Source organism: Acanthopagrus latus, chromosome 6, assembly GCF_904848185.1.
Source record: "Acanthopagrus latus isolate v.2019 chromosome 6, fAcaLat1.1, whole genome shotgun sequence".
Classification (NCBI taxonomy): domain Eukaryota; kingdom Metazoa; phylum Chordata; class Actinopteri; order Spariformes; family Sparidae; genus Acanthopagrus; species Acanthopagrus latus.
In genome coordinates, this window is record NC_051044.1 from 19267221 (window position 1) to 19292287 (window position 25067).

The 25067-nt window shown below is 37.9% G+C and overlaps 1 protein-coding gene across 43 annotated transcripts; it reads right to left on the reverse strand.

The window, feature by feature from the left end:
- Nucleotides 1-453: 453 nt before the first annotated feature.
- Nucleotides 454-23324, reverse strand: znf740a (zinc finger protein 740a). 43 transcript variants are annotated; one of them, XM_037100331.1, is made up of 21 exons: nt 22853-23322; nt 20014-20176; nt 19632-19814; nt 18836-18982; nt 18049-18166; nt 17723-17806; nt 15323-15406; nt 13216-13299; nt 12613-12696; nt 12044-12127; nt 11596-11679; nt 10908-10991; nt 9123-9206; nt 8703-8786; nt 8241-8324; nt 7702-7785; nt 6841-6924; nt 6314-6397; nt 4916-4999; nt 4380-4498; nt 454-3857 (listed from the first exon to the last, which is right to left on the reverse strand). In XM_037100331.1, the coding sequence occupies exons 2-21, from the start codon at nt 20056-20058 to the stop codon at nt 3684-3686; spliced, it is 1962 nt and encodes a 653-aa protein (XP_036956226.1). In that variant the 5' UTR covers nt 20059-20176; nt 22853-23322; the 3' UTR covers nt 454-3683. The 43 variants fall into 43 exon arrangements, with proteins under 43 accessions (XP_036956226.1, XP_036956228.1, XP_036956227.1 ...); XM_037100333.1 differs by having other exon boundaries at nt 18866-18982; nt 22853-23321; XM_037100332.1 differs by lacking the exon at nt 22853-23322 and adding an exon at nt 22503-22806.
- Between the last annotated feature and the right edge of the window lie 1743 nt (nt 23325-25067).

The following is a 25067-nucleotide window of genomic DNA, read 5'->3' on the forward strand; positions in this document are numbered from 1 at the left end:
GGTTATTTGAAGCGACCTTTTTGGGCTGATTGTGACAATTTGGGAGTAAAAAAATCCCAATATGGATTCATTGGCAGTAATATATGCCTGTGAGTATATATATTATCTTATATTATCTTTAACACCGGAGGGGATGTCCCTATCATTTCTGAATTTACCAATGTCTCCATATATAAGCACAATTACCAGTACTTAAGAATGTGCCAAAATCCAGAAAGATCTGGATCTTATCTGGAATTTTCTGTTTCAGAAAACAATGTGTTGCAACTTCGCTGCATGAGTAATCCTTTTAAAAACTAAATTACACACAAGTATAGTTATATAAAAGATGAGTGACAAGTTTTTGTAGTTCAGAGTAGTGGGAAACAAAAAAAAATCTCATCTTTACCATGTTCTTGTGTGTGAAATAAAAACATCAAAAGGAAGTCAACACAGCCAGTGAGCATACAGAAATCCTTTACAAATTCTTTTATTTTCAGCATAATAGTAAGAAGCCTCTCCTCTGATTTTCATATACTTGAAACTAATTGGATCACAAGGGTACATATTAGTTAGCCCATTTTACAATAATCATTGTAACATTTTTTTTAGGAAGTTATTCTTATGCACTCATTTTCCTACACAAAATAATCAATATCAAGATCCTATCTTAACTGAGGACCATAACTCTGCATGCAAGACTAATAAAGAAAACAACTAATCTGTGATAGCTACTGTTGCTGTTGTTCATCTAATACCATTATCAATATAATTTACTACAAATACCAGGGACGTCGTATAAGAAAGAAAACATTTTCTTGTGGTACTACTGCCTCTAATGTCAAAATTACCGAACATACTGGGCTCTCAACTGTACTGATCCAAATTGTTCTGTCCACCTTCTGTCAAGTTGAGGAGAAATAGGCTTTGTCTAAAACCTAAAATCTAGTACAGTCTGAAGGAAAAAAAAATATCCATCTCTTTTTTGTCTTTTTTTTTTCTCCTATCACTCCAGTGTTTACAATTTCATCAGAATAAAAAAAGGTCCTTGAAACAATCATCAAAACGTGATGAGAAAGTCTCAGACAAATAAACCCTTGGATCTGTCTGAAAACAAATTAAACCTCAATCTTATAAACAAAATGATCTGAGACTCAAGGATTCTATTGCATTTTTAACAATGAGATTGAGAATACTAAAAACAATAAATGACAAAAAGGTATTAACAAGTGACGTCAACTATATACCGTATTGCCCTTTAGCCACTTCACTATGTGCTCGTGCCAGCAGTATCCCTTCCACAGATTTGGAATAGTGTTTCAATCGCAAATCAAATGCATTTCTCAAACTTGGCCCCTTTGCTGACACTGGGTTCAACTTCATCTCATCAGAGTCATTTAAAACTGAATCCCACCTCTGTACACACTTGACCGTAACACAACTTTGCCTTGATATCCATGGACCATTTAAAAAGAAAATCTTCCAAATAATACTCTTGGTAAAATATCACATAACTCAGTAATCAGCTTCTTATATGTATTGAACACAAACTGTTGAGATAAAGCACGCCAAGATTCCCTCTCCACATTCAGTCTGAAGCTTATCTGGAACTTTAAATAAAAAAAAAACAATAAAAAGAAGATAATCGTACTCCACTCCAGTGTGATCCAAAGCACACATGCGTCTTGTGAAATCACCCATGATGGTTTCATCCATCTGTTACTTGCTGCAACATCAAAGAAGGAGTTGATATGTACATGTATGTTCATCCTTGCAGACTAATCCTCCCAACCACCACTGACATTTCTGGGTTAGACAGAAGAGTTAAGACCATGCCAGCTCTCCAGTAACAGTAAGGAGCAAGTTTGAGAAATGTTCCCAACAGGCAGCAGAGTGGACCTGCTGTCTGACCGTCAAAGACTTCCACACAGTACGATCAAAGTTCATCATAGGTAAAACAAATCGTTCGTTACAATATCATTTAGTACTACAATGATTATTTGTGTAACCGCACTTACTTAAGGCTAAACCCAATGACATGACAGACATCCATTATTACACACCAACCACATAATATTTGGATAAAAAGGCAATTGTTAGTGTGTAGTAGAGTCAAGCAAGTGTTGATTCTGCTATGGCCCTCGACCGGCCAAAGCACTGCAGTGGGAAACAAGTTAGCACTACTGACTTCTCACAAGGATCGTCAAACTCCCAAGGGGGCTCCTTAAGGATTACAGACTGCGTTACACTGTAATCAGTAACAATGATCCAACATATTCATCATCATTATCATCATCATCAGAGGACAACTTCTCTTGACAGGAGAACACATTAGTCCGTTTTAGCGCCACTGAAGCCATCACAAATCTGTAAATATGACAGCTTTAGGATAGAAAAAGAAAACATACGATGATGATGAAAGGCTGTCTCGTCTTAGTTAATACATCTGATCCACGATAATAAACGGTTGAGCAAAAGGCAATTAAAAACAAAAACAAAGAAAAGAAACACACTAAGGCCACAAGATTTTGTATACCCCCGCTGATCTCACAATGTGAGAATCTGTACAAACAACATAATGGGACTTCTAGTGGCCAAGGATGTACGGACAGAACGAGGAGAGACACTCTTCTGCCTAGCACTGGAGATCTCTGTATATATAAACAGTATATATACAGCTGAATGCACTATGCGTGACCATCAGTGAGTGTAGCTGGACGAATTGCTATGGCTGCCATTTCCTGAGTCACCAGCATGTCACAGACCATGAGATGACCAGTTGATACTTCTGGGACTCTTCATGTGTGACACAGTGCCAGTCAACTGCAGGTTGCCCTGTCATCATCCACTTAGCAACACTGTCTGATATTACTTTAATAGACACACTCAAGTTACTCATTTTTCCCCAGGATTTCACTGAAACCATATTGGAACCAGTTTCTAATTTTCAGTTTCTTTCTGGCCCATTTTGTGCATTAAAAACACTACTGAAGTCCCATAGTGAAATCATAATAAACATTTAAAATTATTTACACAAAATAATGATCAAAACTGCGCCTCCCAAGTTGCTGAAGTCAGGAAATACCTATTGTTTGAGTCATATTTAGATCAGATACTGCTTGTAGTGAAATGTTTAACACTATGTTAGCTGCAAAACCAAGCGAGATTTGCTCTATATGACAACCAAGTGGTCTTCCTGCTTTACCTGGGAGGACAGTTCAGTTTTACTAATTCTGACCAAAGTGATAATATAATTAAAGCAAAATGGGCCACATAAGAAAAATTTGAAAGAGGCTCAAATATGTTTCCTCACCACTTTATCCCATTTTGTTGCTAACACATCAGGATAAACAATACCCACTGCCCTACCCGAGTACCACCAAAATGCAGATATATTTGAACAACAATAAAAACTTTTTTTTTTTTTTTTGCAAAAATCAAATAGATTAAGTACAAAACAGGACCACTGTTCATCACAGAAAAGTCTCGTCTTTAAAAAAACGGGGGGAGGAAAGGAAACACAGTATAAAGTCAACAAAACAAAAACACAAATGTCCCTCTGTCATTAGTAATCCCCAAGACTGGAGCTGCAATGTCAGCCTGTGCTAGAGTGTGGCGTCACTCAGCACAGAGCTGAGAAGAAGAAGAAACCCTGTGGCTTGTCCCGTCTCTGGCGGTGTGGTGGATATAAGGGAGGTGGAATGTCAGACCGCCAGTCGACCTGGAGGTGGATGAAGGGGACTCCAGGTTGGGGGTGCAGGCGGGGGTTCTTGGGGGTATGGGCGTGGTTCGCAGCATGGCTGGTTCTCGACTTTGGCTACGCTGCGACCCTGGCACAACCGCCGATGCCGTAACAGCCGGTCTGTCCTTGAAAAGTTCTTCAGAACACACAAATTGGACATGGATTAAAATACAATATGGATGTAATTATATTTCATTGGTTGTAAAAGACAAATAAACAACAAACAAGTCCATTTTAAAACATTAAGAAAGCATCATGTTTCACACAGACAGTCACAAAGTTAATTTATAATTGCCTCGACAATATATCAACATTATATCCTCATGTAAGACTTTGTATAGTCTTAGATGTTGGACATACTTATATATACTGTATGGTAAAGTGTTGTCTTTCCTAGTTTTGAAGGCTACAATACAATAAAATGTTGCAATTTTCTGAACTTACCAGCCTGATTTACGCATTTTAAATGTTGCCTCTACCCACACTACTGGTGATTATTTACCAAAAACTCCACACAGTTATTATTTTGTGACAGTACTAATAATCATCCTTGTAACATTACAGTCACAGTATTGGTAGAGGTATTTGGTCAAAAATGATCTGATTTAGTTGCCTGGTCCTACTATTTATTACTGTTATCCCTTTGCTTCGTACATACCTGCTGGCACCGTTCACACTGGTAAGGCTTCTCCCCACTATGGACACGCTTGTGTCTCTCAAGGTGGTAGCGCTGGATAAACCTCATATCACACATGTCACAAGCAAATGGCTTCTCTCCTAAAAGAGCACACAAAGACACAGTCAATGCATCAATTTTAGCGCCTCGTACTAACAAACAGCGTGCACTTACTAATCTTTATTTGCAAACTATATTTCCAACACTAACAAAAAGTTGGAAAACAAACTGCCCTGTCAATAAATCAATCATCAGTTTAGTTTCAGCATCTGACAATTAATCATCTAAAAAGGCCTCGTCATCAACTCATTATGTGTAGATCAGAGTGGAATTTCTTGTTTTCGTGGCCCAGATCTACGCAACATAGTGGCCCCAAAAAAACTGGGGCAAGTATTTTGAGGCTGGTTCAACATCCCATCAAATGACTTGACAATCCAAACTCGAGTTTGTTGTGACCCCGTTCTGTTGCAAGCTCATAGCCTTTCTCAGTAATGAGGGTACGGTAAAGGAACGCATACCCGTATGAGTGAGGCTGTGTCTCTCCAGGTGGTTACGCTGAATAAACCTCATGTCACACATGGAACAAGCATACGGCTTCACCCCTACACACACAGAGCAATATATTAGCCCTACCACCCACAAGAACATGAAATACAACTTTTAAGCTGACACTAGGACTAAAACACTTGCAGAGATAATAGTGTGTAATGTGTATCCTTTTTAAGACAACATGTTGAAATGTTGAGTCATGCAACTAAGACTACAAGTTTTACTGTGAATGAAGTTCAGTCTAATATGTGGAGCTAAACATGTCTGGTTTCAAAGCAAAAGCACCAAGATCTGTCATATGCCCTGTGTCAGATTAACATTTAATACTGTTGGTTTTGACTGAATAAATATCAGTAACATCCTCACTTAACACACAACATCACCATACTCACACCTTCCATCTTGTATGCCTATATTTACATCAAAGATATTGACAACAATCACTTTTCATTTCATTTTTTACATTTTTGTTTTACAATCTTGAACCTGTTATTACGCTCAAAATGCTTTAGAAAAGTAAAAATGTTGTAAGAGGCAATCTGTCATGTCAAATTCTATGTAATTAAATGCTATCACAGATGCAATGTGAGGACAGTCCTAGCAGAATTAGCAGATGAGTGCTGTGTTGTACTCTCAAAATGAGTCCTCACAAACATGTTGGGTTTCAAGAACCTATTCTGATTTCATATTTAGAAGAACAATGGATTTGTTTAGCATTTTTCAGTTATTCTTACTGACATCTGAGAACACATTTTAGAGCTAATTTCCATGTGCATAATAAAATAATATTGATTTTCTTTCATGAATTTTCATTTAGACTAAATCAGGATCCTAAAATGTTTTTCTTGTGTCTCTGGCTTGCGCCTGCCAAGTATTAGCCTAACAGGGAATGGTCAACATGTGAGCATAAATGTATTATTTAGAAGTGGATACAGCGCAGCTCCTCAGCCTTGCTTTCTACTTTGCTCAGTGGACACTCACGATATTGTAGCACAAGTTCCCCTACTGCCAAAAAAGCATTTTGCCCAGAGTGTGCCATTATGAGACTGTTAATAGTACATCTTGAACTACTAACAAGGTCAATAACACCTCTTTCTATCAAGAATTTTTTTATCCATGAAGGTTTTTTATTTGTAAAATATTTCTGGAGCTGTAAGTAACTCTTAATGGACTGAATAGGCGCAATTTGGGTGTGGTATCCAGTTTATAACAAATCTCTGCACTCAAGAGATTAATACTATCTGCCAACAAATCTGGAGGGCAACACTCAGAGGTGTGAGCTAAAGAATAAATTACAGTAATTTACAAAAACAGCAACTAATCTATAACTCATATAATGTGAAAAGGGCAGGTGCACGGACCCATACCCGTATGAGTGAGGCTGTGTCTTGCCAGGTGGTAACGCTGAACAAACCTCATGTCACACATGGTACAAGCAAAAGGTTTCACACCTAAACGCAGAGCATCAACACATTATTTTCAGGTATTTGGATTTTTTGACACAATCCATCAATCAGTAATGTACTTTTAACATCTTTTCACAATTGATGGGTTGTTAACCAATTTTCACTCGCTATGTTAATTCTTCCTAAAAAGGATGCATGTGGAGTTTTTTTTTCTCCAAATCCAAAAAAACGATTAAACTGTGCTGATAGAATTTCAGATCCACAACTTAACACATCACATGAGCTGATGATGTCACAGTCCTGTATCCATTTATATGTAAAGACTTTAATGTTGCATTTACATAAATAATGCCTTGTTGAAGACAAATGTACAGCTGGTTCCTTTTACAGAATAACAATAACTGTCTCAACTAGCAAATCCTGTAGCCAAAATAATGTCTAAGTACAGGCTGATCTCAGTGTCAAGGGTAAGGTGGGCGGACGCATACCCATATGAGTGAGGCTGTGTCTCGCCAGGTGGTAGCGTTGAAAAAACCTCTTGTCACACATGGTGCAAGCATAAGGTTTCACACCTAAATGCAAAGTAGCAGCATTATATTATTTTACCTCCATGTCCATTCTTTACAAATGCATGCCTGAGCTAGTGATTATTAACCACACATTTGCCAATTCATGCACAGCAGAAAGATATGTCAGATGTGTCCTTCATGTAACATTTGTTGGTTCCAGCAAAGACAACCAAACATCGTTTTAGCTGTGTCACCAATCAAATGATTCTTCTTCTTCTAAGTAATAATGCAATCAAAACCCTTGCTTTTGTTTCCCTTATATTAAAAGCCAATTGTCTAAACTAGGATTAAAAACTATGTCTGACAAAGTATTTCTTTTCAATGTAATGATAAACAAATTTAGGAACTGATCATCTCACCACTAGTTATCATGCCTATTAGAGAAGGGCTGCTGAAGTAAGATTTTCTGAAAAGCACTTTTTAAAAACTATGATGATCAAAAATGCAGTACAGTTTTATAGCACAAGATGAAGGCCAAATGTGTCGGTGCTACTGGTTACTGCCACATTTCTATTATTGTAATTTTCATTTCAAATTAAGCTCAATGTCCTAGAGGGCATCAATCATTAACATTCTTAGTGAAATGCATTAACCTACTTGGAGTAAAGGTTACAGAAATTTGCCGCAAATACTTGAAAGGTTTAATCACAGCTACTAATTTGGCTAACTCAAAAATAAGACATCTGTGTTGGAACTGTTTGTGCTGCATATATTAGCACAATAAAGATTATGTAATAATGGCCTACAAAATGTGAGAAGGGCAGGTGCACTGACGCATACCCGTATGAGTGAGGCTGTGTCTCGCCAGGTGGTAACGCTGAACAAACCTCATGTCACACATGGTACAAGCAAAAGGTTTCACACCTAAACGCAGAGCATTATGGTATTATTTCCAGTCTTTGTATATTTTGTGTTCACAATCCATCAATAAGCAATATATGTTGAATATCTATTCAGAATTGATGGGTTGTTAACCGCTTTTTTTTTTTTTATTGATTTGAAATTTGCATTTCAAGAAATTCAGTTTATAATGGCTGTTTTTTTCTCCAATCCCAATAAAGAATACACCAAACTGTGTCAACCAATTTTCAAATCCACAACTTAACACATCACATGAGCTGATGATGTTGCAGTCCTGTATATCATTAAACATAAAGACTTGCTTTAATGTTGCACTTTCACACAAGATGTAGGGTAGGCTTGATCAAGAAATCACTTTACTGATCAGTTTAAGAGAGCACTAATGGCTGGCTCTGTATCTAACTTAATGCAATTACAGTCTGATCTCAGTGACATGGGTAAGGTGGGCGGACGCATACCCATATGAGTGAGGCTGTGTCTCGCCAGGTGGTAGCGCTGAAAAAACCTCTTGTCACACATGGTGCAAGCATAAGGTTTCACACCTAAATGCAAAGTAGCAATATTATATTACTTTGCCTCACTTTCCATTTTAATAATTTAGGACTTAAATTCTACGCTATTGGTTATTAACCACACAATTGCCAATTCATGCAAAAACACACAATCTCCCTTTTTTCCCAAATGTTCTCTCCATGATGTCTTTATCCATTTCATTGTGCTGTAGTTAGCAACAAACATTACAGAGAACAAAATAATTTACAGTTATCCTGCTCAAATGATTAAGGCTAACATCAACAGACTACGCAACCTTATTGAAACTTTCTACTTCATTCTGATATTTCCTCAAATGTAACAGGCATATAAATGTGCACACTGATCTCTAATACTGAATGTCATGGGCACGGTGCACGGACCCATACCAGTATGAGTGAGGCTGTGTCTCGCCAGGTGGTAACGCTGAAAAAACTTCATGTCACACATGGTGCAAGCATAAGGTTTCACACCTAAACGCAGAGGATCAAGAGAATTATTTCTGTCTCTCTGCCATAAAGAAAAAAAATTACTATATCTGCACTCAAATCTGGACTAAATTGATATCGGTGGTTAATAACCAATGACATACCCTAAAATTACTTACAAGGGCACAATATGATATTATAAGATGTTTGTTTCAATCTAAAATCCAGTTACACAACACAACACATGGAATGATGGTTGATGATCTATTTGCTATAACACTTAAATACTGTGTATAAATACAGATATTTCAGACTAGATCAAGCATACAGATGTTGCAGCATCCTAATCTTGTTACTGGGTTATGATTGGCTGACGCATACCCATATGAGTGAGGCTGTGTCTCGCCAGGTGGTAGCGCTGAAAAAACCTCTTGTCACACATGGTGCAAGCGTACGGCTTCACCCCTATGCACACAAAGTACCAACTTTAGCATAAAAACACTCAACTGCCAAAAATGATCGACATTTAACTTTACTAATTACTTAGTAAAGTTTGGTTGCACTCATTAGCGCTTTGTTTCCACTGGAAATTCCAGCATGCTTCAGAAATCCGCCACTCCAATTGAAAATCACTTCTTAAAAAAAAAAAAAAAAAAAAAAAAAACTGCTTAAGGTCTAAGGCCAAAGTTCGAATCAGAAAAATTGAGGGTTAAAGAGTAGAAAGCAAAATTAACTTATCTTCAAAACCTAAAAACCATATTGAAAGACTTGACAATTAAACAGGGCTCAACCCGAGTCCCTAGTGGATGCATTCCAACTACCACAATAGAAAGTTTTTCACACTATGCCAATAGGTGGTTGTGTTCACATAATTTCAACATAATGCATACAGATTTCTGGAAAAAAATCGTGAATATAAATACTTTATTTTTTGCAACGCTGAATGCAGTAAATAGACAATTTTAGGCAGTTGGCAAACAACTATGCACAACACATTAAGATTGGACATTCGTTTGCAGAGCCACTCATGTGATTTAAATTAAATACCGATTTGTAATCAAAGGTAACAGCTCTAAAAACAATTATACAGAATCAAACTTATGATTTTAGCAAAAATAAACCATTAACTCTGTAATATAAAAGCAGACTGACAGTTTAAACAATAACTTTACAGAAAACCTGTATTAGATATGATAGACAATTAAGTAAACTAGACATAGCAGAGGATTGTTATTTTCTCACCTTTACTTCAATTTGAAATGACACAATGACTAAGCTGTGTGAGCAGTCAGCTACAAATTTGCATGGACTGATTTTTTGCAGGATTTGTTACCTTCAGTGTGCACATGAACTGAGACACTAAACTGTTTGTTTTTTTTCTTCACCTACAGGTCTCTGTCCTCCACTAGGCCATATTACCCAGACACACTCCATCATTATTAATTTTGATAATCATTTCCACAATTGTTACATAACAGCTTAAGTATTTACAATGGGAGCTAAAGCCAATCTGTAGACAGGCAGAATCATGCCTGCAGCTGCTTCACAGTAAACACCTTCTTTTACTCAGCCTTAGATGAAGGAGAAATGGACACTTTAAACGTTCCTACTTTATATGCATTTCATGCATTAATGAGATGAGGGTTTTTTTTGTTTTTGTTTAGGCAAAACATAGGATTCATGTTTGTGCTACAAAACATATTTTTGCACTTTTGTTTTTCACAAGATATATTCTATGCTTTACTGTGTCAAATCATCACTTCCAGTTACAGCTGAGCTGATTAAAAAAAACAAAGCAAAAAAAAAACAGAAAATGACACACAGTAATATAAAGCATCTAAACATTAAAAACACATCTAACATCCAGAATTTGACCGTTTTAGGCAAAACAGCTGAATTAAACTGAAAAGAGTGGTGTTGGCACTTGTGCCTCATGGTCATCATGTCATCTCATATACAAAGTTTTGGTGGAAGTACTGTTATGCAAGTGCTTATGAAGCTCCTTGCAGATGCTACATGAAACATTAGCACTTGTCAATATAGTGACAGAAAGCAATACAAACTCGAGTTTGAAGCAGCCATGTAAACATTAATATGGAGCGCATGCATGACCGAAGTCAAGGAAAGAGAGGATCAAGGGTAAAAGAAACAAAAAAGAGGACGTACCCGTATGAGTTAGACTGTGTCTCTCCAGTTGATAACGTTGTATAAACCTCATGTCACACATGGTGCAAGCATAGGGCTTCACCCCTAAACAGAGCACAATAATGTTAGATGTATTTCAACACACATATGAACTTCATGAACACTAAGAATTTAAAGATATAATGATATGCTTTCACATTGTTTATTATTGCATGCTCTAAGACAACCAAACGTCTTCTAGAGACATTACACAAAAAAGAATCTAAGATCCTGCAGATGTCAAGAGTAAAGGTGCATCGTGGCTTACATGCTGCAGTTTTGACCAGCTTGAGTAATATTCAGTCATCCTGCAGACAAACTGTTGATGGCAGGAACCAGGTTTAAGATGCACAACTTGGTTTCTTGACATTCTGGACTAGTTGAGCCTGCATTTAAATCCTTTTCAGTGTAATGTGCCTTTCAATTGATATGTAAAACAGTACTCAACAATACACATGCAACAGTACCATTGAAATGTTCACAAAAACTGACAGAGTCACTTTTTCAGTGGACAGTTTTCCAACAAAGCCTAAAAATTCTATTAAACATGTTTTGAAGGGGAAATTAATTTACCAACAATGGCATAGTTATGGTATTGTATATAAATCATGTGTAGGTTGCTTATATAAAAGGATTCAAAGTGAAAGGGGAACAATTAATTCAAGCATACCAGTATGAGTGAGGCTGTGTCTTGCCAAATGGTAACGCTGGAAGAACCTCATGTCACACATGGAGCAAGCGTATGGCTTCACCCCTAAATGCACACAGTACCAAACTTTAGAAAATGTTCTCATGAACTATGTACACAGAATATGTCATTTTACATACAGTAGTCAGTGTTATGTCATTACAAAGTCTAAAGCATAGTCATGGCCAACTAGTGTGAAACATAAAACACATAAAATGAGTACTGTCAACCCTAAAAGCATTAAATACAATGAGTACAGCATTAAAATAAACAGATCTACTCAATCTTAAACCTTTCAAAATCAAGAGCATGAGCTCAGAATGACAAATTAGTTTGCTTTGTATCAATGTTCTCTCACAGGTAGGTACGAAAGGGCAAATATATACAACCCCTGACACTGTCAGGTGAGAGGGAGAAATAAAATGTATACCCGTATGGGTGAGAGTGTGTCTTGCCAGGTGGTATCTCTGGAAAAATCTCATGTCACACATGGAGCAAGCATATGGCTTCACCCCTGCACACACAGAGCAAAATATTTTGTAAAAACAACACAATGAACTGAACAGGACACACTCACTTATATAATGTATCCAGACATGCTAAAAGCAGTGGCACCAGTATGATGTAAAACTAAATGCATTTCATTTACAGTTTTCTAATCTGTCAATATGCGTGAAATAAGGACCTAAAACTAACAGGGTTTAGTGGAACTTTTTAATGTCAACATGTATTGCAAAGGTCTCAGCGACAAGCTGTAATTTACAGGGCTGCATTGAAATGCCAATGGAGGCAACCTGGGAAATGCTGTCCAATATACTGACTTGGGGGGTTACAGGAAAAACTGAGAGACACTCCAACATGCTCTAACAGTTGAAACTGCTTGATGCCCGTTATGAATATCTTTTTAAAAACCTGACAAAAACTAATTCTATAAACATTGGAAACACCAGCAAACTGGGTATATGGGTCTAAAAGTAGCAAAAAAGGGTGAACCCATACCCGTGTGAGTGAGGCTGTGTCTTGCCAAGTGGTAGCGTTGGAAAAATCTCATGTCACACATGGAGCAAGCGTATGGCTTCACCCCTACACACATAAAAAGTAGGTAAATATAAAGCTAGAAACAGAAAGATAAGTGTCAACACATAACCATCAACTCTTCCCTTAGAATGGCTCTTCTTTTGCCTCTACACTATGCCATCAGCTTGAGAAACAAGTGCTTGTTTTGCAGTACATGGTTAAGTGTATTGTTACCATGAGTGGGTCATTTCAGTCAAAGAAAATGTATCTTGCAAAAGTAGAAGTTACAAAGAAATTATTGCAGAAAAACAGAGCATTCTAGAGGGGAAAACCTGAAGTTGTGTACATTCAGGTCCCCCAATATATATGTGCATGTATTTACATTCAGAGACAAAAACTGTATGTTTTTGTACTTTACTAACCTAATACATGTCTGGATACATCTTTATGTTTCTGAATATAAGAATATTTGAAGCTGGTGGTCATTTTTTCGACAGGCTACACCTTTGTTTACACTGCTGATAGTTGAGAAGTTAAGGCACTAAATCACCACTACCCAATGAGCTAGGGTAAGCAGACGCATACCAGTATGAGTGAGGCTGTGTCTTGCCAGATGGTAACGTTGGAAGAACCTCATGTCACACATGGAGCAAGCGTACGGCTTCACCCCTACATACACAAAGTATCAACATATTAGCTACGACGTTCCTTCAGCTTCAAAGGAAAGCATCATTCACAGGCATTTAATCACTTGGACCTAGCAGACATAATACATTCCAGTCAAGCTTCATGCGAAGGGGTGAACTGTTTTACTTCTAATTAGTAAGGGTGTCTTCAGTTATGGGGAGCATTCATTTTCAAATCATCTGTAGCTATAGGACATCGTGAATCAAAAGCAGCGACAGGATATACCGTGAGCCAAGCAGGTTTTAAACAAGACATACTGTATATGTCAGCAGCAAGGTAGCAAAGAAACGTCTAAGACGGCGATCACACTGGCCAAATAAACATTAGCAAAAGTCTCCACTGTTCACTTTTATGAGTGTTAACATGTTTTAGGATTCTGTGAGTGTGCGCTGCAACTTAAGGCATGTCAAAATTGGTTTAGCTCTGTATAGAGCACATTGGTTCAATTTATGGCAACATGGTGCGTTTTACTTTTAAGTGTTACAAATGTGCTTGTTAATAGCACTCCACAGTGATGTGTCTCAACTTTGAAAAGCTTCCAATCTGATCTCCGCCATAAACTCACAGCAGAAGTACCTGCATGAGCAACTGTGCAAATATATAACATTTATATTGATTTAAAAAGCCAGACAATAACAGCTAAGAAACATGAGCTGTGCAGCCACTGATATGCATGTATAATAGGTGTGGACATCAAAGGACTATTCCCATAATATACCATGGCTCAGGTTTATCAGCTACTTCAGTATAGCTGGATAATTATTTATAATTAATTAAGAAGTTTAAATTCTCTTAAAAGCCTGGTACGATTTTATCTGTGAAATTACATGTTACATATGCGAAACATGTAGAACCAATGTGTCTTATAATGTGTCATAACTAAAAGACAGTTTTCTCACTTTAGCTCTGCTAAGATGATAAAGCCCCAGTGACAATATCCTCAGAGAATAGCAAAGACATTGTAAAGTAAATTAAGAGTAATAACTGTTGAACAGCAATGGTACAAGAGGGATAATACACTTTGAGGGGTCCACAGGAGCAATTTCAGTTCATAGCAGGTGTTAACTTGCATGTAGTTAAAAAGCACATTACAATAAAAAGCATATTATTGGATATGTTGAATAATGGGCCATTTAAGAGGTGTTGATTCAACCCTACATAGGCCCTCGAGAGGCTATTGTTCCAACTCCTGGACTGGATGTTCCTGTATTTTGTCCACCTAATTCAACAAAGAATTTATATGTTTACCTGCAGAAGGATGTATTTCAGGGCATTTAATTTAAATGGCATTTTACAGGTATTACTAATTCTGTAGTATTTCAGTGTTGCTGTGATTTTTTTTTTTTTTTTTAGATCTAGTGTGCAACTAGTACTTTAATAGCTGTACACTGTCAGGGGTAAGAAATAAATGTTAAAAATAATGCACTACTTTCACATATAAACTCCGACAGCTTAACACCAACATTCAGGCCTGACTCAAAACCTACTTTTACATATTAGCGTTTGAGCCCTCCTCATCTCTACAAGCCGCTTCCTTACTGTTTGGGGGGTTCTGGCCTTTGTATAGTTCTTGTGTTGATCTTTGATTCTTTGTGCTGTAATTTTGGTTCTGTATAGCACTTTGGTAAGGTGAAACTGTCTTATTTTTATTTCATTTTATTTTAATTTAAACACATCAGTCACTGGTGGGTTTTTGTACATTTTGTACAGATCTAACTGTTAGATCCCCTAATTACAATTTTATTATTTGCAAAAATGAAATACTGCAAGACAATTTAGAAATTCAGTTTCACACTTAAAATCAGCAATAAGTCTGAAGGGTGACTGATCAAGATTTTTTTAGATACATGGTTGTTTTGCATGTTTGCTTGATTGCCATTTATTTGTTTTTTCATACTGTGCATGTTTTTGATTTCAACCCTCTCTTGAACTCTTGGTCTCAGTGAGACTACCTGATCAAATAAAGTTTCTTAACTTGAACTGGGTACGGTAAATGGACGCATACCCGTATGAGTGAGTCTGTGTCTCTCCAGGTGGTAACGCTGGAAAAACCTCATGTCACACATGGAACAAGCGTACGGCTTCACCCCTACACACACAGAGCATAACATTATTAGCTATTCAGCCTATCAAATAGGTGAAAATGTGGATAGAGAAAAAAAAAAATCAAAAACCACAAAATTCATCAAGTGTAGAACACAAAGAACAGATGCAGTGTTTTTACAAAGAACTACTGCTTTCTCAAGCCACTGAGATATTGGAATAAAATTATGTATTTTATATACATTACCCATGCCAACTGAGTTGGGTAGATTTGGTCAACATTAGTTTAGTATTTATGCATTTCCTTTGGTGAATACTGGGGCTGTAGTCAATGACTTAAAAGTGATTAGATTGGAAGTTGACTTACCCACCGCATACTTCTTAAACAATGAAAAACAAAGAATTGTGTAAAAGGGTGCAATGGAAATACTGACACTATGCAAATGTTATCAATTCCTGATGTTCATTTAATGTAACATTTAAGAACATAGTCCTTTGATGTCCATGCAGTTATTTTCACTGATAAAGCAATAATTACATACCAAATGATTAAAAATAAATCTTGCATGTTTTTTGCGGCCTGTGCTTGGAGGCTTTGAGATACATACACTGGGGTCCACAAGTTCGAGTCCACTACCAAAAAGTCTTGTTTACAGATTTGTTTGTTGTCATCCTTAAGCGAAGTATATAACTGATTGTTTGTTTTTATCAGTTGATTCATGAGTATCTTATTCAGTACCGATACAAACCTACATTGCTTGAAACTTGAAAAGTCACACAACTTGACCATTTCAATAAGCAGCACAGGTATCCTTTGCAATAAATGGTGACAATTATTGTGGTCTTTTAAAGAATATGCTTGCTCATGTGTCATTATTGCTGGTGCTTTAATGCTGAGTTTCTAACTTTAACATACTCTCAGATGGTCTGTTAACAGTGAGGTCCCAATTATGTGGAGCCGAGTGGTTCTCTTCAGTAAAGAATTTCCCCAACATGAATGTGCTTTCAAAGCAATAGTTCTACAGGTCCATTCTGAGTGATTTTCTGAGGTCAAATCATCCAGACATGGCAGACTGTTAGAATAAAGTGGCCTGCATGCTTCAAAAGAAGCGCTTGTCAGATGGTGGAGCAGTGTGGGTGGTCAGATGTGGTCTGTTGCACTTGTGACCAAAACCAGCTGTGACATATCGCTGCCCAATAGTACATTGTGAAGCGTTGTACTGCACAATATTTACAGAGCATGCAGCAACTGCTAGACAGCAAAACACACAGTTTTATTAGTCTGGGTGTGGTTAATCTTTAAGGTGACCACACCATTAGCTCTTGGCTTGACTTAGTTTGACCGAGAACAGCAGCCAAGTACAGCAGGGATTTGCATCTCCATTACAACAGGGCTACCTGCATCTTTTAACTGATGACATGCGAGTCTTGCGTTAATAACATTTAATAGCATCTTCACTCACTGTGGCAACTCTGCAACAGGTTGGGAGCCAGCTACTTATCATCACAGGTTTTTCAGGTTATTGTTGCAATTATGCTTGGCATCTACCGCTTATTGTTTGAGGACAGGATGACGAAATCGATTGAGAAGAAGAGGTCAATTTAGGGCTTTTGGACTGCAATGGAAGTGCAAATCAACATGCTGTAGTTTGTTTGGTGCACAAACAGAAGCAACAATGGATAAACCCACATGTAAAGACTAGTGTATCAAGCTGACACATTAGAAGGACGCAACAGCATTTCCATGAGCACAAATTCAGATGAACAAAAGACCTTCCAACAAGTCAAAAGGATGAACAGAAAGTGGGCCAGGGTGAAACATATGTAAGTATCACAGTCCAACACAGGAAGAAAGTTATTTTTACAGATGAATCAAAGTTTCAATTTGCAAGACAAGGTGATGACAAGAACCAGAGCTCGCCCCACCTAACATTCTGGAGACAGGGATTCTCAAACCCTCAACAATTCTACAACTGATGCTGGCCAAAATGTAAAGCTGTGATGAAGGGAAGTGACCATTAAAAACTGAAAAAAAAAATAATAATAAATAAAAAAAAAAAATATATATATATATATATATATATATATATATATATATATATATATATAAAAATAAAAGCATGAATGTGACAACAGTTTTTAATAGTGGACTCAGGACCATTTGACCACACTGTATGATATCGCCTTCAGTAAAATTTTTATGGTGTTGGGGGACCAATCTGAACAGATTTTTGGGGGTGGCTTTGTTGGAAATTACTGTCCACAGACAAAATGAACCCTGAGCATCTGTCCATTGATTCAAGTGACAGACTACAGATGTAGTCCAATTTATGTAATATGGGTACGGTTGAAGGACGCATACCCGTGTGAATGAGGCTGTGTCTCTCCAGGTGGTAACGCTGAATAAACCTCATGTCACATACGGCACAAGCATACGGCTTCTCCCCTAAACCGAAGAGCACCAGTTTTAGTTAAAGTCCCCACAGATACCACCAATTAGCTGTGAGGCAAAAGCTATTACCAAACAAGGCTTTTAAGCAGGCCATTGCAAAACCTTACAGTTGCTGCACACTCCTATATTCAGTCCAACTCAAGCTTTCAGGGCCTCTTTCAACAAATGATTAATGTAATCAGGCATTAAAAGCTGTTTTGGCTTAACTGTTAAGTTGTTCCAAGCATGACCCATACCTGTATGAATGAGGATATGTCTCTTCAGGTGGTATCCACTCCTAAATGCGCCGTAACAGTGATCACAAATAAAGTTTTTCTGCACTTTGGATGACGGACCATTCTCATCTCCTGTGCCCTAATGAGGACAGTAAAGAATAATGGTTCAATGTTTGTTTCAAATCCTTGCTCAACAGTCCCCCCCTATGAACTAAACTGAGATACAATACATTTTACCACAAACACAACAGCACAATCATACATACACACCCACCCACTACTGCTCAGAACCTGAAGAAAATCTAAAACTCTTGTGAAAATGTCAGTAAATTTAAGGCATGTGATTGATATTACACTGATTTCACATATTTCTAATTTTCGTCTGCACTTTTAATGTTCACCTTTTCTAAAACCGAAACGATCAAGACATGGAAGTTGTTTTATTGTTTCTACTACTTGTAATTAACATGTGAATTGAGAAATACCCCACAGTCCCTTCCAATAGCCTAATGCCCTCATGTTACTGCTCCCCCTGTTATGCACACAACTGCAGTTATTGTGCTCTGCTTCGCTCTGCTCCCCTCCCCCTCTTTCCTCTCTAGAGATCCTCCACCCCCTCCACATCTTCCCAGAACTCCTCCCCCCACCCCCACACAGACACACGAACCACACATGCACACATGAAGGGCTGAGTAAAGTTAAATGCTTAAACAAAAAGGTGTGGAAGCTGCTAACGGCAAATTTTATGTAATGAGGAAAAAATAAACATGCACAGACCATTCCCTATTTAGCAACCACAGCCACTGACCTTCCCACCCCTTCCCTCTTGTTCTCTCACTTTACAGGGCGTAACTGATTTCCTGTTCTTTTTTTTCTGCTGCATGTCCTCGTTGGCCCTCATCTCCTTCTCGTCCAGCAGGCGGGGAGCTTGGAATTCACCTTCCTTCCGGATAAGCTACAGAGGCAGAAAAAGTCAATTATTTCCTATTTTTTAACCTGTTTGCTTTAAAACTAAAAAAAATAACATCTAATCAGAACTCAAAAGTAGTGATGAATGCAAAACTATATTATCTATGTGAATGTTTTTGCATCAGACAGAAGAAGCCAGTGTTAAATAGTGTGGGCTTTCAAATTCAATTTTAATAAACCAACACGAAACCAAAACCGTCTGAGTAATTCCTTATTGAGGAGGAATACTGTGCTAGTTATGACAAAGTTTTGTCCTTCCAAAACAAAAAATTTAAAATAGAAATTTAAATAGAAAAGAAAACTGTCAAAGGCCAATAGAATACATGTAGCCTCTGAAACTGTATCCTTTCACCCTTGCGTATAATTCAGCATTAGTTATGGCAATGGGTTTTCTATCCATAAAGCATGAATACCATTAGCTCATATTCCCGTCTATAAGTTTAAACCACACTAAAACAAGAAGTGGGGGTTGTTTTAAAATATAATAAATCAGAGAGAGTGCATTTTGAGGGAAAATCCTTCCACAGTGCGAGTTACAATTCCATAAAGCCAATTGGTTCACACCCTCCACAATAATAAAAGCATAGCATGTAACAGCCCAATTTCCAAACTGAATTTCCCAAGTGGGTCCTAACCAGGGGGGGACAGCTCATTCCAGATGGGAGGATCATGTGGCTCTGGGGACCACGGTCAGGTCCGTCCCGCTGCGGTGGTGCATGACCAAGTGGAGCCATCATCTTTTTGGGCGGAGCGGCCATGGAGCTGGCCTGCATCAGGGCCATACTTGAGAGGACTGCCTCGCAGCCAAGCAGCCCCGCCTGCAAAGAAAAAGAAAGAAAAGCAACTCTTTATAAACCATTTGGAAATGTTTCAAAACAATTTGAAATGATCTGCATCTCACACAATCCTGCCAGTCACATGGCATTTGCCAAGTTAGTCATCAACGACAACATCCTGAGTGACACAAGTATTCAAGTAAAAGTTATTTGTAACCACTTTGGTGTTCTCAAAACAAACCCATTTCATATGGTCGCGGACTGAGCTGCTGGGCAGATGTGACATTGCTGTGGTGTATGTGAGCGCAGGGACAGGGGTGGGGACAAGGTCATCCAGAGATCCGTCAGTCAGGATGGTCAGGCTGGTGGGAAGCCACACCCACCTCACTCATCTAGCATTAAAACTGAGGAAGAGGAGGATGTGGATGAAACAGACACAAACATTAAATTACTGCATCACCCCTCTGTTTATCATTACATATTCCACTAAGTCCAGTTAGATGGTCATTACACAATATGACAAATATTTTTCAATTGTACAAATAAACTATGTTATTAAATTTAGCTTTATCTTTTATTTATAGGCATTAGTCAGTATACTTACCATTTTAAAAAGCTGACTATAAACAGAGTTTACTAGTTTTGGTCAAAATGTCTATTCAGCATATTGTATGTTTCACTCATAGCAAAGTTTTTTTTTTTTTTGGAACCCCCTTGACTGATTTTGGTCGCAACGTCCCAAAGCCAAGATTTGGTTTGTGGTAGACCTTTAATATTCAACTTATTTTACTGCGGTGCCGCACAGAGAGTAAAGAATAAAAACCACTGAGGGTCTTTCTTCAAAACAACAGGAATTTCCTACAAGGTATTGATTGCCTCTCTGGCTGATGCTGATTACACTGGACTGGAGGGTAATTCCAGTCAACATGTCTGGCATTCTCAAATCTTTAAGACATTCAGGGGGAAATCTGCTACATATTTTTTGGTCTGCCCAACAAGAATTTGTGACCTGTGACTTGTAGACATGCAAACTTTAAATGCTGTTTTTGAAGTGATGTTAGGCTGCTGTAAATTACCAGGTATTTTCTGATTGGTTTTATCTTATTAAAAAAAAAAAACACACAACACATTTATACCATTCACAAGTTGAATGTGTTAGCGACAACTGATTTGATGGCATTACGATTCTTACACTGTGCTTCAGGGATGTATGAAATTGTTTGCGCAGTGATTACATTTTGCTCTATCACTACTGTGTTTTGTTGACATCACTGATGGATTAATGTGGTTACACCCACTTGCTGAATGCATAACATCTAAAGCACAAGGAAGTACAATCAAACTTTGCTTTTAGGAATCAGTAAGTGTTATCAAAAAGCACATTTCTTCTTATAAATCTGGCACCCATTTGAATTCAAAACCAGTTATCAATGTATAACATTAGATAATAGCTTACCAAAATACAGAACAAAATTAAAAAAAAAAAAAAACTGTTGTAGAGTAAAAGTCAGATCTTTTTCATTCTATATCTTGGTGTAAACGAGCAGTGTAAACCTAAACAAAAACTCAAAATAGTTAAGAGTAAACCGCTTTTAGGACTTTGCACACTGCTATTAAATAAACAAAGGCTCATATATACAAATAACCACACCACCAACATGTAAGAAATGACTGATCCAAATGTCTCATTTGCAGTGAATTGGATTTTAACTGTAATAGGGCGATGGGCTTTATAGTATAAAGACGTATCTAGATTACATGAAATCATAAGAACAGAAAATGGTCAAGAACATCCAGAAAGAACCAGTAAATGAAGTGTGAGAGAATAAACAATGAGGGGGGAGCAGGGTTAATTAGTTTAGGCTGCCAGTCTGTCTCTTGTTTTCATGAGTTAAAGAAAACCCACATTTCAGATTAAAATAAATACTTAACCCCTAGTACGGTTTTTAAAATTGATTTCACAAAACAATTTAAATTCCCCACATATCAACCTTCTGTTTAACAAATGCCGAAAATACTGTTAGTACGTGGTTGTATTTCTACATATACTTTTGAGGGGGGAAACAAGCGCTACCATTTACCAACTGGGCTATAAAACTCATGCTGCTAAATATATTTCAGTAAACTAAAGTTCTCCAGCCATGCTAATGTTTTTCACTAAATCGTGCGGGTTTTTTCCACTCTAACATGCCACTTATCAAGTAAGTTACATTACGAGGAGGCCATGATTTTACCTGAAGGAACATTGCGTGTGCAGTGTTAGTGTTTTGTTCCTTATTTCCAACTGTGGCACAAGTAAATCATAACGCTTGCGTGGCATAATAAAGCTTAACGGTGGCCAGATGGATTCAGAGATATGCTTTAACGCTACGGTGCTTTCGCCATTGGCGTTGTTGGCTAGCTAACGTTGCTAGGAGTACAGACAGCTAGCGAAAATCGTTGGCTAATGCTAAATAAAAAGACTACAGCACCGCGTCGCAGAGTTACTTTTTAGGCTGCCTTTGTGTTAGTAGCCACAAGAGTAAATGCCACAACTCGAACATTGTGTCGTTCGGAAAATAAATAGGTGCTTTTTCTACACTGACTGAGTTGGCCTTCGCACTACCACCCAACCTAACGTTAGTTTTGCTGATGTTGTACAAGCTGGCTAACATCAGCTAGCCAGCAGCTAGCTGCTCGCTGGCGCCCTCGCCCACTGAAATGATAGTAATCGAACATTTTTCAGCCCACCTGGTTATCAGTTCGATACAGGAGCTTTAAGGGGGTATTTATCTCGCAGACTGGACCAATGAACGTATCCACCATGATAACGCCATAAGACACAATCTCAACTCGCTCAAGACAAGATTGAGCGATAAAGACATTCGTGATGGCCGTCGCTGCGAGTGCCTCCCCCTCTCGATGATTAAGCTAACGTCTGTTAGCGGGCTAGCAATGGCTAACACTGACGCTGTAATATTAGGGAAAATCCTGCTGCTGCCATTTCCGAGCATGCACATCTACACACCAAACCGCAGGGCACTGAATGCACAGTCGAAAGGCACCGAGCATCGAAGAAAAATCACAAGATATTTATCTACCTTTGAGCTTCACTCGCCCGTCGTTTTCAAGACCGTCTAGTTTACAAACACAGGAAACGCCACAGGATGTAACCCACTCCCCCACACAGCAGCAGCACAGCCTCCTCAAGCGAAGAGAAAAGGGGCATCTTCTTCTCCCAGCTCCCCGGGAACAGAGAGCTCTGCCTCAAAAATGCGAGCAAAATCTGTGTCTTAATCCATTTTTTTTTTTCAATATACAGTCGTGGAAATTTCACGCCTTTAGACTGTTAGATCGACGTATGTTGTTGTGGTGGATGTGCCCCTCTCTCAGTTTGTAGCGGATTCAGACGTCGACTGAAAAGACGCAGATGAAAAGAAGGAGTGGACACTAAAATGACTGAAAAATGGGACGAGCTTTCCACAGTTATCCGTGGCTCTTGTGGCTCAATCCGACATCCCTCTGTCCTGTCCGAACTGCCCCTTAGGCCAAACACGTAATAGTAATAATGATAATAATTAATATACAAGTGCTATTATTGAAGTCATTAAATGTTTTATTCTTACGGAGCAATTAATGATGTAAGATAGCGCCTCCCCAGCTGCCATTTAACAGGCGGTGGCGTCATCGTTTATTGTGTCAGGATTGATTTGTTTTGAGGCACTTTGCTCCTTTGTGTGTTGTGCTTACATGGAGCTAAACTAGGAACATTGTCTTTGAATGGGTAGAACACATCAGACATACATGTTTATTGCCACTGTTTGCAATGGACTTGGGAAAAAAAAATCAGTACATGTACTCAAGTACTGTATGCCTACTTTAAATCTGAGGTACTTCACTGGAGTCTTTTCTGTCACGCCTCATTTTAGCCTGCTTTAACTCTTCTGAATCTGTTGCCCTCAAGCCCCACTGATTCTTGATTTTTTGGGCAGAAGATGTCATTAAGGGATAAATTAATTCTGATGTTGATATATTGGCCAATATAAACATGCCTTCTTATGCAATGAGCTGATTACCATAATGTAGGCAGGACAGTTTACACATAAACAATAAATCTTATTTTCCAAATGAAATGAGTGGACTCAAACAATCTCACTGGAAATTTAATCATTATAAACTACCCCAAGTATTTTTTTCTGCAATATTTTCTGTACGAAAAAAAAAAGTTTATATCGGCACATATCAGATAGCATATGCCGATTCAGATATATCTGTGATAGGCCATTATCGGCCAACCAATATATTGATCGGGCTCTCCACAAAACAAAGAAATGATCACAAGATATATGGTGTCTTTTTCATGACTGAATAAACCCTAAAAGACAACACAGTTTCATACTGTCTTACTTGCCACCCTGCCACCATTCTAGCCTCCAACAGTGTTCTGGGGACCTTATTTTCCTTTGAGATCAGCTTGTTCATTCACTTATGGGAAAAAATAATTAATCTGAGTTTGTATTATTACCATACTCATAGTGTAAATTTGAATTACTCCAGTGCATCTTTAATACTCCTCCTATTTTAGCAGAGGGTCACAATACTTCCTGTGGCACTGTGTAATATACAGTATATTACATTTGGTCAAATCTTCATTTGTGTGATTACTGAACTGTTCTGTTCTTTTTACCCATTCGGGGACATCACATTGTAGCTCATATTCTTTACAATGTAATTGACTTTGTCTTCTTTATGCGTTACATGAGATTAAATTGTGTCTGTGTCTGAAAATAGAACCCGTCCACTATTTTCTACAGAATAAACACTCCATAGGGTCTGTCCAGTAAGAAGTCACGTGAGATCTGGACTCATGAGTCATCTATCAGACTTGATATGACAGCATTTCAACATGGAGACACTCCATTGGTTTATATTTCAGCAAACTGTTGCTAGGCAACTAACAACAACAACAACAAAAAAGCGGGCTCATTTGCGTTGGATGATTTAACAGCATTTTTAGGAACAAGGAAAGAGGCAACAAACACTGATTTATATCTTGCCAATGAGAGAAGATATTATCTCATTCTGAGTTGGACATCTTCAGTCTATATCCCATATTTCATTTGTGTGTGATGTCTTTAAAATAAATACATTAGCTGATAAGTCTATATGTGTTCATATATGGTGCTAAATGCTGTTAAAATTGTTTCAAGAATAAAGTGGACACATCCTCATGATATTTTGATGAGTCTGAAAATCATAGAACTCAAATGAATCTTAAGGTAAAAGGAAAAGTGTTAATTCCCCTTTTCTCAACAT

What these genes read in the sequence shown, in the direction of transcription:
- znf740a (XM_037100331.1), bottom strand. Translation starts at nt 20,058, where the DNA reads ATGTCACATCTGCCCAGCAGCTCAGTCCGCGACCATATGAAATGG. An exon ending in ACACAGCCTCATTCACACGG is followed by an intron (nt 15,407 to 17,722) that starts GTATGCGTCCTT and finishes CTGTGTGTGTAG; the next exon opens with GGGTGAAGCCGTACGCTTGT. An exon ending in ACACAGACTCACTCATACGG is followed by an intron (nt 13,300 to 15,322) that starts GTATGCGTCCAT and finishes TTGTGTATGTAG; the next exon opens with GGGTGAAGCCGTACGCTTGC.